The sequence below is a fragment of the Plectropomus leopardus genome, chromosome 8 (assembly GCF_008729295.1).
Source record: "Plectropomus leopardus isolate mb chromosome 8, YSFRI_Pleo_2.0, whole genome shotgun sequence".
Taxonomy (NCBI): domain Eukaryota; kingdom Metazoa; phylum Chordata; class Actinopteri; order Perciformes; family Serranidae; genus Plectropomus; species Plectropomus leopardus.
This window is the reverse complement of record NC_056470.1, coordinates 33,074,466-33,087,404: the sequence shown is the minus strand read 5'-3', so window position 1 is coordinate 33,087,404 and position 12,939 is coordinate 33,074,466. Positions and strand designations below refer to the sequence as shown.

At 39.6% G+C, this 12,939-nt stretch overlaps 1 protein-coding gene across 1 annotated transcript in view; it reads right to left on the bottom strand.

Annotated features, from left to right (window-relative positions):
• LOC121947247 (monocarboxylate transporter 1-like) overlaps window positions 1-12,939 on the bottom strand; it is a 33,167-nt gene that overhangs the window by 9,549 nt on the left and 10,679 nt on the right. The window contains exon 2 of the mRNA XM_042492211.1: window positions 6,888-7,190. Within this exon, the coding sequence (XP_042348145.1) occupies window positions 6,888-7,104 (217 nt within the window). The 5' untranslated portion in view covers window positions 7,105-7,190. The remainder of the gene's footprint in view (window positions 1-6,887; window positions 7,191-12,939) is intronic.

Below are 12,939 nucleotides of genomic sequence, written 5' to 3'. Positions count from 1 at the left end.
GTGAGATAAATATGAAGCCGGAGCCAGGAGAGGGTTAGCTAAGCATAAAGACGCGAAATTTAGGGAAAAACAAATAGCCTGTAGTGTCCAAACATAAGCTCCTTTTACACTGACCGTTCAACCAGGGAACATCGACTGTTAATGCAGCTCATTGTCTGTACTAAAGGTACAATCGCATAATGGGGCGATAGTGTTGTATCGCCTTAGAGGCAGAAATGGAGACAGTAATGCTGCCAAATAGACGTCTACGTTAAAGGCATGCCAGCAGGGCAGGAGCGGTGTGATGTTTTGATGGCAAAATATGGGTGTAACTCACCACAGGAGATTTAAAAAGCAGCCGGTAGCAGCTAACAGCTACATCAAGGATGAAAAAAGCGGCCTTAAATGTCCGCATACTGCAAAAACAATGAGCTTCTCACCCTCGGGGCAGAGGACGAGACCGCAACAGAGACAGTAAATGATCGATACTGACATGTAATGTCTTTGTTATTGTTTATAAAGCACTGCGAACCGTGTTATGTGTCAAACTAGACGTCAACGCTGTTGTGTTTAACGCCACACCCGACGCGCCTCTTTTGCTTCCGTGATGCCGGCATGCTGTCTAAAACCACATACTGACGTGGATTAATGTCGCAGTCATTTGGTTCTGCATAAAATTCAAATGAGGTATAAAGAAGGGACTTTGTAGCAGATTTTTTTTTTTTTTAAAAAGTGGCTTTTATGAAAAACCATCAACCAGCACCTCCAACGCTCACGAATTAGGACGTTATCATGTTTGTTTAATCCATGCAAAAACTTTATTATGCAGTTTTTACAAGGGGTTTTTGGCATTTTAAGTCTTTATTAAAAGAACACTTAACACACAAAATGATCTGTACATGAATTACAAAAACGAAATTAAAACATCCGTTTACAAACTCTCACACAACTCCTGCAGTATAATCTTATTTTCATTGATCAGTCATCGTAATTCTCTTTTTGCTAAAACCTTTTTTTAAAACATTTCCGCCTCATGCATGAAGGAGTAGCATGCCTGGAAAAGTGCATGAGTTCACACTAACGCACCTGCCCAGACGCGCTACTCATGTGCGGCAGATGTTTTTTAAATAGTAGGGTTTTAGCAAAAATACATGTGTTTTGGAAGTACTGAGCGTTTAACTGGGTAAATGAGGCTTTGATTACACTGCATGAGGTCTGTGAGAGTTTCTAAATTGATGTTTTGGGTGTTTCCTGGTGATATTTAGATTTGCTGGGAGATGGATTTTTGGAAACCTTTGGACAGAGGTAGGTCTATTTACCAAATAAAGTGTCCACTGGGTGTTTTTTATGTCAATTGTACTCCAAAAAGCCACTTTTGACAGTAATTCCACGTCATAGTGTTTGTCTTGCATTGGCTAAATCGGCTTAAATCTAAAATCTCCCTCTCAAGCTTAATCATATCAATATCCTGTAATCCCGAGCACTTATTGCATTAAAACAAGCTGGTGTGCACAAATTCACACACACAGACACACACCCTCTCTCTTTCTTCAGAAGCTGGCTCATTTCCCTCCCACACACGAACAGAGAAATCCCTCAGATCGTAAGAAAAGTCAGATATCGGCGCTCCCACTCTGTGAGGCTGCGAACATGAAGTGACAATAGGCCCTTTATCTGACATAAAATCCTGACACTGGACACATTAAACATGTTTCTGATCCGCATTGCTCAATACACAAGGATTAGTCAAATTAGCAACAATTAACAGGTCAGATCTTTGCAAAATAATCCTCTAAATTTGTTGATTCTTTTCCGGACTGATGAACTAAGTTATAATGTAATTCTGATTACACTTATTTTAAAAAAACTTACTTCCTCATTTTAGTCACAAAGCTGTTTGTCACTGGTTCACTTTGTGGTTTATGGATGTTATTTTTTCTTCGTTTGTCAGCGTTAAAAATGGCATTCGGAGAATCCCAGCACTATCCCAGTCAGATGGACTTTTTAGGGCATGGTGGGAATTTATAATCAAGCAGCCCAAATTTGAGCCTGGTTCCTCAATCTAAGACCTGTAGCTCATGTCGAAGGAAAACTTAACAAACAGGAAAGTTATGACTACAGCACACTACATGATCATTTTAAAAGTCATTATTAGTGTTATTTTGTGACAATATCAAGATTTACTTTTGGGCCACCTCTCAAAAAAATGTTTTCAGGGTTTATGCATTTGCATTTGTACGTTGCATCTTGAAATTTTGTTTTATTCCTTTTTGACAATGAAATTAGGGTTTCATGGCTTTGTAGCTCTGCTACTTTCAAGAAATGAAGCTTACTTACAAAACAATCAAGTCATCACACACTGTGGTAACATATGCCGTTGCTTTTTCCTTTCAAATGTGATAATTAGTCTTTTGGACAGTTCACACAAAAATATTTACACGAGCACTGAAAAAAACAATAAGCTACAGCATCCTGTTTATAAGCGACCACAAAGTAAATTGTGCAACACACCAAAATGAACTGTGAGCACACTCGTGTTCGCGCTCCGCTGCTGTTCACACCGACACAGAAAGTTACTAACTAAAATGATCATTGCTGTAACGTGTGTGCGACAGGCGCAGCTGCAAAAAAAAAAACAAATAAAAAAAGACCAAATACCCATCTAATTAATAAAAAGCTGAATATTTGGGTCCAGCCCCACTCGAGCCGCTCCAGTAAAAAAGTCTGGACACGCCACTGCTCCTGGGGGCCCCAGTTGGACACGCGCTTGCACTAACACGCACACGGGGCCAGACGGTGTTACCACACAAACCACGGAGAAACTTCCGATTACAACACACACACAGGCTGTGTGACTTTATTCTCTGCTCATTACTCCACTACATCTTTACACAGCCAACAGTTAACTGCTATAAAAATGTTCTGAATGTCGTCAGCAGAACCTTTACGGACACGTAACTGAAATGTGAACTGAAGCACAGCACTCGAGTAAAAGCACTTTGTTTATATTCCATCACCGAAATAACCAACAGGCCTTTAATTTACATTCATCCTGTCTACAGTGTGGTTTGTTGGTTTGTTACAGCTAAACTGAAACAAAATGATGCAACTCCTTTATGGCGTTGCAGTTTGTTTCATGCCCTCACACTCTTCCTGGGCATTTTTCACTGCCTCACACTCTGAGTCAGCGTTCACTGACGTCACCCAGCCACAGTGAAAGAATAGATGTGTGTGTGTTTTTTCAGCGTGTGTACGTGCGTCGCCTCATGTGTAACCAGCGGGTAATATGGTTATGGTAATTCATGTCCTAGCGCTTCTCTCTCACTGGACAAGCAGGCAGCATTGCGTCATTTAATGGTGATCTGGCTGAATTTTGAAACATGGGAAAAGAAAGTGAAAAAAAAACTACTTCAACATCTGGCTTCTGTTACGCAATCTCACTCCTCCTCCCTCCATCTCCCCCTCAGGAGCTTCCTCTCCTCAATGCCCGAACCTACTGAAGGCTGGCACGCAGCTCTGAGGAGGATGAATGGGTAAGTGGAGGGAACAGTCACCATTTTTAGATGTGGACAAACAGAGAGAAACTGAGATGATGGTGTCTTGCATGGGAGACGGAGAGAGTGACTGAATGAGGAGGGAAGCTGCTTTGTGTCTAAAGACAGAAAAGGAGAAACCTGATCTGAAACTGGATCCGAGTCTTTGGCCTCCCTGCTTTAGCGTGCACCAAATAAAGAGCCTGTTGCTGCAGCAGTGCAAAACAAAGGGTCATTAAGTGCAAGAGCAGGCTGCGTGTAAATCTTTTTAAAAGGCACAAAGACTAATTTTTCCAAGCTTGAGATCCTCTGCAGGAGTAACTCTGGCTCTGACTAAAATATATCTCAGCTACAATTAGATGAATAAACATGAAATTTTGTGCAGACAACCATTTGGTGATCATCTGGCTTTTCCTCCAGCACCAGCAGCAGTTTCACATTTGTGGTTTTTAGTGAAATATCCTGAAACTACTTGATGTATTGACATGAAATTTGGTTCAGACCTTCATGTTCCCCACAGGATGAAGTAAAATAAGTTTGGAAACTTTAATTTTTTTATCCAGCGTCATAATCAGGACAAGATTTTAATGTGTCCAATACTTTGATTTGTGACTCAATGCCTGCAAAAACTAATAACATTCCCATCAGCCTCAGCTGAGCTTTGTTTTTCGAGGGTGGGTTCAGGAAAGAGGGCGTGATTGTATGATGAATGCTATCTGTCTATTTTTGTTAAATAGAATAAAACACACACACAAAAAAGTATGCCATATGAGAGAACACAGCCAAAATTATCAAAAATGAAAAATGAAAAGCATGTAAAATGCACCAAACTGTGAATTTGCAGATATCACGGTGTCCAAAATGAACTTTGGACTCATTGGCCGAGGGGATTGGTCAATAAAAAAAGCATATTTTTTTGCAGGCCAAAATACTAAACAGCCGTTTTGGTAACTCGTGTATTTCTTTATATTTCTCTGAGATAATGTTGAACATAAACTTGAATAAAAGGACACAGCAAAAAGTACAAATTTGTGTTTTTAAATCGGGTTCGGGCCTAAAACTGCTGCCGTGGGTTGAGCTCGGATCGGGCTTGGACAGAAACTATGTGGGTACCTGATATTTTGGGCCTGATCAAAGCATGCTAAAACACTTAATTATAAATAATTTCATTATAACCCAAACCAGTAAGGTAAAATTTACCATTGAAGGGGCACAAAACCCCACATTAGGGATTTTAATGTTCTAACAGCACTGCTACAGTAAACCCTTTTTTCCTTTGTTTGCAATCCCTAGTTTGGTTATTTTGTAGGTTCTGCAACTGCTGTAAAACTCTGATCCAAATTAACTGAATATCTGCTTTCACTTGTTTATCTCAAACAGCTTTATTCAGGTTACAGTTTGACAAATACGTGCTTGTTTTCTTATCTTGTTTGTAATCACTCCAGAGTATCCGTTTCTCACATCGTCTCCTGTTTTCCCTTCAGCTGTGAGTGTTATTCAAGCTGTGAGTGAATGAAAAAGATAAGAGACTGACAGAGCTGAGAGAGAATGAGCTGAGAAAAAAAGAGGATTGGGTTTGTTTCGCTCCAGTGAGGGGTGAACGATAAAAAGACAGAGGCCTTTAAGAGGCCAAAAACAGTTATGCTCCTGACAAAAGACACATCAACTGTAAATATCAACACACAGGCCTCCAGCAATCCTGCTTCATTCACAAAAGACATCCCCCGTTTCCCCCTCAAGGCGAGGACGCGCTTAGAAAGAGCGGAGCTAAAACGCTCATTCTGCAGAGTTTACAGTACAATTCACTGCTTTCTTTTATTATTATCCTTTTATACAACACATTTTCTCGCACTTTTCTCTGTAAACTGACTGACATACTTGTAGTTGCTCATTAAAGCTTTTGCTTGTGTTCTTGTGCTGCGTTCAGATGCCTTTCACAAGCTATTTTACCCATTTAAACCTCAGCAAAAAAGTTACGAGAAGAATCCCTGAAAATAAGCCAAAACATAAATAAATTAAAGAATAAATAAAATAAAGGGAAAAAAAAAGAAAATGACTCAGAATTAATTGAAGCAGGAAATGTCTCACAAATTGCAAGAAATAAGTAAAAGATGACAAGAAAATTAATAGTATGTTGAGGAACAAAATGTATACAGAATTTTTCCTCAATTTTCAGCTGTTTTTCTTGTAACTGTTCACTAATTTCTGGCAATTTTTAAGCCATGTCTTCCTAAGTTGCTTGTTGCCTTATCCCCCCAACAAACCAATTTGCTTAAGTTTTTGTAGAATTAATAACTGTTGGTGTTGATAATTTAACGGTTAAGTACACACACACACACACACATACAGACACTCACACATAAGGGAAAATGTGTCACAGTATGTGCTATTCTCTATCTGAATCACTGAAGATTAAGCGGAAAAAAACAAACACTGTGCCAGTAAGGTTTTTGGAGCACATCCAGTAGACACAACACCACACCTATACGAACAAATCAAAGGTCATGAGTGGTGATTCAGAGGTCTGGGACCAGGCTACGTTGGATTAAGTACTAATTTAATATTTGAAAATTAAGAACCTATGCCTGGTGTGTGTAACGTAATAAAATTACTTATTTGACCCTTCTAAAGAACAGAAATACACACAGATTTCCCTGCCTGTGTTTTAAAAAATGCCTAAACACTCAAACATGTCCCCAAGAAAAATATTGTAATAGAAATAAATAAACAGTGAAAAAACAGAGAGGTATTTTCTGTGTTGTGGAACAAAACGGTTGCATGTCTCCACGCAGTAATAAAGCAGCAGTTACTGCTTACATCCCTGTCTGTGAGAACAGGGAGGCCTCACACACATTTTATCCCCTTGAGTCCAAGTGGACGTTTGTGCCAAATTTGAAGAGATTCCCTTATGGTGTTCATAAGATATCGTGTTCACAAGAATGAGACAGACAAGGTCACAGGGACCTTGACCTTTGACCTATGACCACCAAAATCAAATCACTTCATCCTTGACTTCCTCTGAACGTTTGTGCCAAATTCTAAGAAATACCTTCAAGGACTTCATGAGATTACGCATTAACAAGAATGAGACGGATGCAAGGTCACAGTGTCCTTGACCTTTGACCACCAAAATCTAATCAGTTCATACTTGAGTCCAAGTGGACGTTTGTGTTAAATATGAAGAAATTCTCTCAAAGCGTTCTTAAGACATCACATTCACGATAATGAGCCGGACAGGTGGACAGACAGATGGACGGTCCCAAAACCCAAAAACAGAATGCCTGCTGCAACGACAATAAAGCCACTTTCAAACACACACAAACACACACACACACACACACACACACACACACACACACACACACACACACTCACCTCCAGCATACATGACGGCCAGCATGATGGAGGAGATCCAGGAGACCTGACTGGGCGTGGCATCGAAGATGGCCTCTATCTCTTTGAAGAACACGGTGATGGATTTGGGGAAGGCGTAGGAGAAACCGATGGAGATGAAGGCCCCCACCACCACCGCCCAGCCCCAGCCACCTTCAGGAGGGGTGTACCCAATAGGCCCACCCGTGGCTGGAGGCATGTTTGCTCAAAAAAAAAGTAGAGTGGAAGACCGCTGGGTTCAGAAAACAAGGTTGGACCAGGTGCACTGGGATCAGGACTCTGAACCTGCGAGACACAAAGTAGAGAGACGGTAAAAATCAACTCAGATAACGTCGAAAGGTGAAAGAGATAAACAAATACTTTCCTGATTTTTAGCATTTTTTATCTGATTTGCTGTTGGCTGCAAAATGAAAAATGTAGGAAAAAAGGGAGGAGGAAGGAGAGAGGGAAGACAGCGGTGCAGAAGACACACAGAAAAATAAGGAGGAGGAAAACAAAAATATTTATATTTGTGATCATTTCTAAAATCGCAACGTCAAGTGCTGTCATGGTGAGAAAGAGCATCTGTGCCGGGCCGCTCGCCAACATACCAGCAGGAGACAAACAGTGGGCATATATAGAAGATTAGACCGTGAGACCTTTGGTGCAAAAATGCAGATTTTTCCTGTCGTAGATGGGAGCTGGTGGAGCATTTTAAACTTCCTGTATGAATGACGACTTCTGCAAAAGTCTTCACACAAAACCACAGACTTTTTTTTTTTTTAATGGCTGCAAGAAGGCTACTTGACAATCTGTTTAAAAACAACTTGGGGGCATATATGTAATATGTATGTATGTACGTATATGAGTAATGTTTATGTGCATGTATAGATGCATGGGTACGTTTATGGATGGATGCATCTAATCATGTTCCTGGATGGTACACATGTGTAGCTGTATGATGAATCCTGATCTACACGTGCACTTATGTCAGTTAAAACACTCAAGTTGATTTTGTTCAGCAGCCTGTTCATTGCTAAATCTTTAAATGTAAGCAGATAAAATGTCAAAATGCTGAAAGAAAATAAAAAAAACATGCACCAGCTAGTTAGTAAACTTTTAACTGTAACTAAACAACTCAATATTCAAATCCTTAGAAAGATGTGTTTGCTTCAAAGGTAACTCTTAATTTGGTATTCGTAATAAAGCTCTCATATGAAATAGACATTAAAGATGTCTCTCGTATATTCACGTATCCAGTCAGCCGTGACAGTGAGACTTTGAGCCAGCATGCAAAACGCCAACCAGCTGACTGCGACTGACTGCATGTGAAGTTTCCCTTCAGTCAGATCCAGTTATAGTCACTAAGAGCATCTTCTGACCCAAACGGAAACGGCTGTGTGACGGCGAGGTGAAGCGATGAAAACACTCTAAATATAGCGTCCACTTAGATTCATATCGATTTCATAGGAAGGGCTTTTTAAAGTTATAAAGTGGCTAAAGTGCATTTTGATCTCAACTCCTCTGTGCAGCAGTGTGATGCCGAGCTGTGGAGCGCGCTCCGTCTGTTTCTGCAAACCGCCAATTACTGTATATAATACACTGACTATACATAAGTACCTCAAACAGCCCCACTTCAAAATCCACAACTATCACTTCGAGAATCACAATCAGGGGCCGACCTGGACGATTATTGGGGCCAATATTTGGCGTTTTGCTGATTATCTATATCTGTGTTTTTTATAAGTTGCTGGGAACTTGCTGATTATGATGTTGAAGGTTTCAGTTTTGATTCAGTTTGTTGTATTACAAATTCTAAATATTGACAGAAATATTTTTATTTTTATTGTAAATGCATATCGGTTCCAAATATTGGTCTCATTAACTACTAATAATCGGTATTGGCCCTGAAAAAACAATATTGGTCAACCACTAATCATAATACATACAGAACTGACGTCCAAGTATCATAGTTGCGTTGGACCTGGAGTTAAGCACATCGGTCCAGCCCTTATTCACAATTGCCAAAACAGCTGGGAACTGGACTTCCTCAGTAAATGCATCCATCTAAATGTCCTCTTTTCCCATTTAGGCCGCTCATCACTGAGCTATTTATGTTCGGCTCTCACATCAGCTCTGCTACTGTTTGGGCCATTTACCTTAAATGGACTCCAGGATACAAACCACACAGCAACTTGACACTAAATCAGTATTTTGATAAATAAAGGGACAGAGGCTGGCACTGATGACATAACCGTAGGACCTATAATGCTGAGAGAGGATTCACTAACCTCGTGACAAATAATGAACAGCCAGGCGCCGTGCTACATGGCATTTAGCCTGGATCATGCTGTAAACAGCCATGCTCCGCCAATCATTACACTGTCAGCCTGCTGAACTGCAGTGACTGGTTAACTCGGCTCTGTGGTTCACAGCGTATCCACACAGCTGAGGCTCATGATCACATGAACATGTACTGTGTGGCTTTTACTACTTTCTGCTCCACATTTTACATCCTGTCTTTTCACCACAGACGTCGCTGATAACCAGTTTCAAAGGCCGACACATGCGCCGTGCTACAGGCAAATGCACGCATGAGGAAACGTATTTAAGTCAAACACAGTCAGACTGATATGTTTTTAAAAAAAGACACACTTCTGCATGTTTTAAGTTCTGTTAACCCTTTGAAACCTAAAGTGACAACATTTTTCCTTGTGCTGCTTTCAGATGCCTTTCACAAGCATTAAAACCTTTGAACTCTGAGCATACTGGTGCAATGCAAGAAATTCACAGATTAAAAAAATAATTAAAAAAAAAGAGAAAAGCCAGGACTATATTTCTGATTAATATAATTTTTTCAAAATTTAACATAATTGCAGATTTAAAATGATAAAATTGTTATAATTTTTAGCACGTTTTCCAGGTTGTTTTAGGTTTTTTAAAACTTTCTTTCTTTTTTTTATTATTATTATTATTTTTAAAAATTTTGTTTTATTTTATCTTTAATAATTTTCAAGTAATTTCTTGACCTTTTAAAACTTTCTTGCTAATTTTGGGGTAATTTCTACTTTCACTGCTCATTGTTTTAATCTCATATTTTTGAAAGAAATCAAGCCAATATGCTCAGGGTTCAAAGGGTTAATATTGTTATTTCCTGTCTTTCATGCAGTTTCAGTTCATCCGGTTAGGAATGGCAGTTTCAGTTAGTTTTGCTTTCGGTGGCCCGACGCCCATTCACTGGTTACTAACTTGCTTGCTCTTAGCGCCGTGCTGCACTGACTCAGCGAGCTTTAGCGCCGCATTTCAAGGTGCTAACAGCACTCCTCTGGACGTCAGTATCCGTTCAACGTCACTCCTCCCACTTCTCAAGCTCTACGCAGCTTTTAACAGTTTTGTTTTTCAGCCTGCACACAGACTGTATGTTTGAGTCCTGTGACTTTGAAAATAAGTCCAATATACAACCACAGGCAGCCAGTTACACTAACAGGATGTGACTGAGAGCTGTTTGCCAAGCACCAGAAGACAGGCCCGGGGAAATCGTGTATCAGGCTTTCCCGTGGAAATTTGGTTAGTCACGCCGTGTGATACCTGGTGGATTCAGCCTCAGGGTGTTTTGGCATATCTCATCTCATTCTAGTAAACTGATGATGGTCTAAAAAGTAGACGCTCTTGTGAAATATTGGATCTTTTCTGTGTGATGTAGCTTCTCTGCTCTTGTTTTCTTGAGGTTTTTGTTACTTTTCCCAAAAGTGCATTTTTTTTCCAGACATCAGCAGGAGCCAAGGTCATTTCAGGCAACACACGTTCACAACAACATGCTGCTTGATGCCTTGCATGTATTTTTCTCATGTCATCGGGTGTAATGACAGAGGATGTGTAGATAGGCTGTTGTATTCAAACACATTATCAGCAAAATATGTATGTATGTATGGGTGTGGGGGGAAATATCGATACAGTGTGGTATCATGATATTTTTCACATCAATATTATATCTATTTTATAAATAAACTAGCAATAATAATTATTTTATATAAACTACAAATTAGATATTTGTAGCCTATTAGAAAAATAAAATCTGTTGTTTTTTCCAGTACATTTTACTGCAATAAAACTGACTGAAATTAAATTTACAGACTGAAAACTTAAGATAAAACCAACACTGATATTATTTTCCTTTGGGGACACAATTTGCAATTGCAAAAAAGACACTTAACTGCAATACTCAGCACATAACAACAATGTTTAAAATCCCAAGACTACTGTCGCATATCGTGATGATATTATTACATCATGGGGCTTCCCGTGATTTCCCTAATACATATTGTATGCAGCCAAATGTAACCTGTGAAAGGCAAGCCATCACAGTGAACATTTAGTCTGCTTTCTCTCTGTCACAGTTATGTTTCTTTTAAGCTCGTATGCAGCAGTAAGCAGGGCCTGTTTAGACAACGCTTCACGATGAAGGTCAGGAATTCGGCACTGGAGTAGACTGCAGTGAGTACAAATATGTATGCTGGGGATTCAATGAGACAAACCTTTTGACCACCTACACACCCAAACATACCCATTATCCCTCGTGTTGGTTTGGGTAATTGTTTGGCGTCACAGGTAAGTGTGTGAGAGTTACTCCATAAATCCCTGCGCTCTGCCTTCAGGAGCTCAGGAGGAAGAATATTTGGCACAGTCCTGCTGCCACATGTGGCACACCGCATGTTACGGGTTTAGCAGGTGGGTTACATTACTGCACACACTAAAACAGATCTGTGCCACAGCTCCTGGAAACACACCATTATGTTCAGGCCAACACCGCCCAGGTTTATCTGCATAAAAATAGTTTGACCTTATGATATATTGCAGTGTACAGATAGGGATGAACTCTTTGGCACATGCGCTAATCCAAAGGTACAAAAAGAGTATCTGAAACATGCAAGTTTTTTTTTTGGTATCACATGTCCAGTAGATAAAAATATCAAAGACCAAATATCTGTAGGAAATATACAAAAATATATTAATTAATAGCTTATTTAATAGCCTGATATTATGTGACCTATAAGATTTGTTGCTAAGGCAAGCTTTATAGAAACTTTGATTATGCAGAGCAGATTTTAGGATTTGTTATGTTTCACTCCACCACAGCGAGCCAGACGGTGGGCAGCAGACTTGGTGATTCACTGGAAGTTATCTCAGAGGGCTTTTTGGGACCCGTGCTGCCTTTCTTACAGACTCCTTTTCCTGCTTTGTCTCTCCCACTCATCCCTGCTGATTAGTCACTTTTGTTTAATACACCACTTCTTCATTTGGTTTATTTTCAGTCTAGAATAATCTATACAAGTTCATTTTTTCCTCAGCAGCAGTTTGTGACTCATGGGGTCAGTAATTGATATATCAGTCCATTCAGAGGTGATCAGATTGATGGCTGAGATGAGCAGCTGCTGGGAGTGAATGACGATTACACCCAGCAGAATCAACACTTAAGTTTCACTTTCAAAGACGTTCTGCTGCTCCATCTGTACCCAGAGTGCGCACTACACTCCAAGAGTGTGATGCAGTGAATAACCAAATGGTATAAACATTTCAACTATTGAATGGTGCATCTCCAAAGACAGAAAATCAATTTGTGGCAGTAGATGATTAAAATAAACAAATGTGAGGAAAAACCCTGTAATTTTTCAATATGGACACAATTCTGGACTATTAACTGCCTTACTGGCCGTCAAAAAAAGTATTGTGTAAACTCTGACTGAAGAGTCACGATGAACTGTGAAAAGTTCATCATGTCTTAAGAACTGATGCAATATGGGAAAAGAAAGATGTAATTTGCTAGAATAGGAGGCTTCAACCCAGAAAGACGTAAGTGTTAATTTATCTGAACTGAGCAGTTGGTTGTCAAATACTTATTAAAGTTACAATCAAGTCTTTCTTGTTTTCATTACGGATTATTCATTCCTGTGAAAGATTATTCATTCTTTCACAGGAATGATGTCTATATTCACATTAGGTTTCTCCATACATTGCACAGAACTTTTTTTCATATATATATATATATATATATATA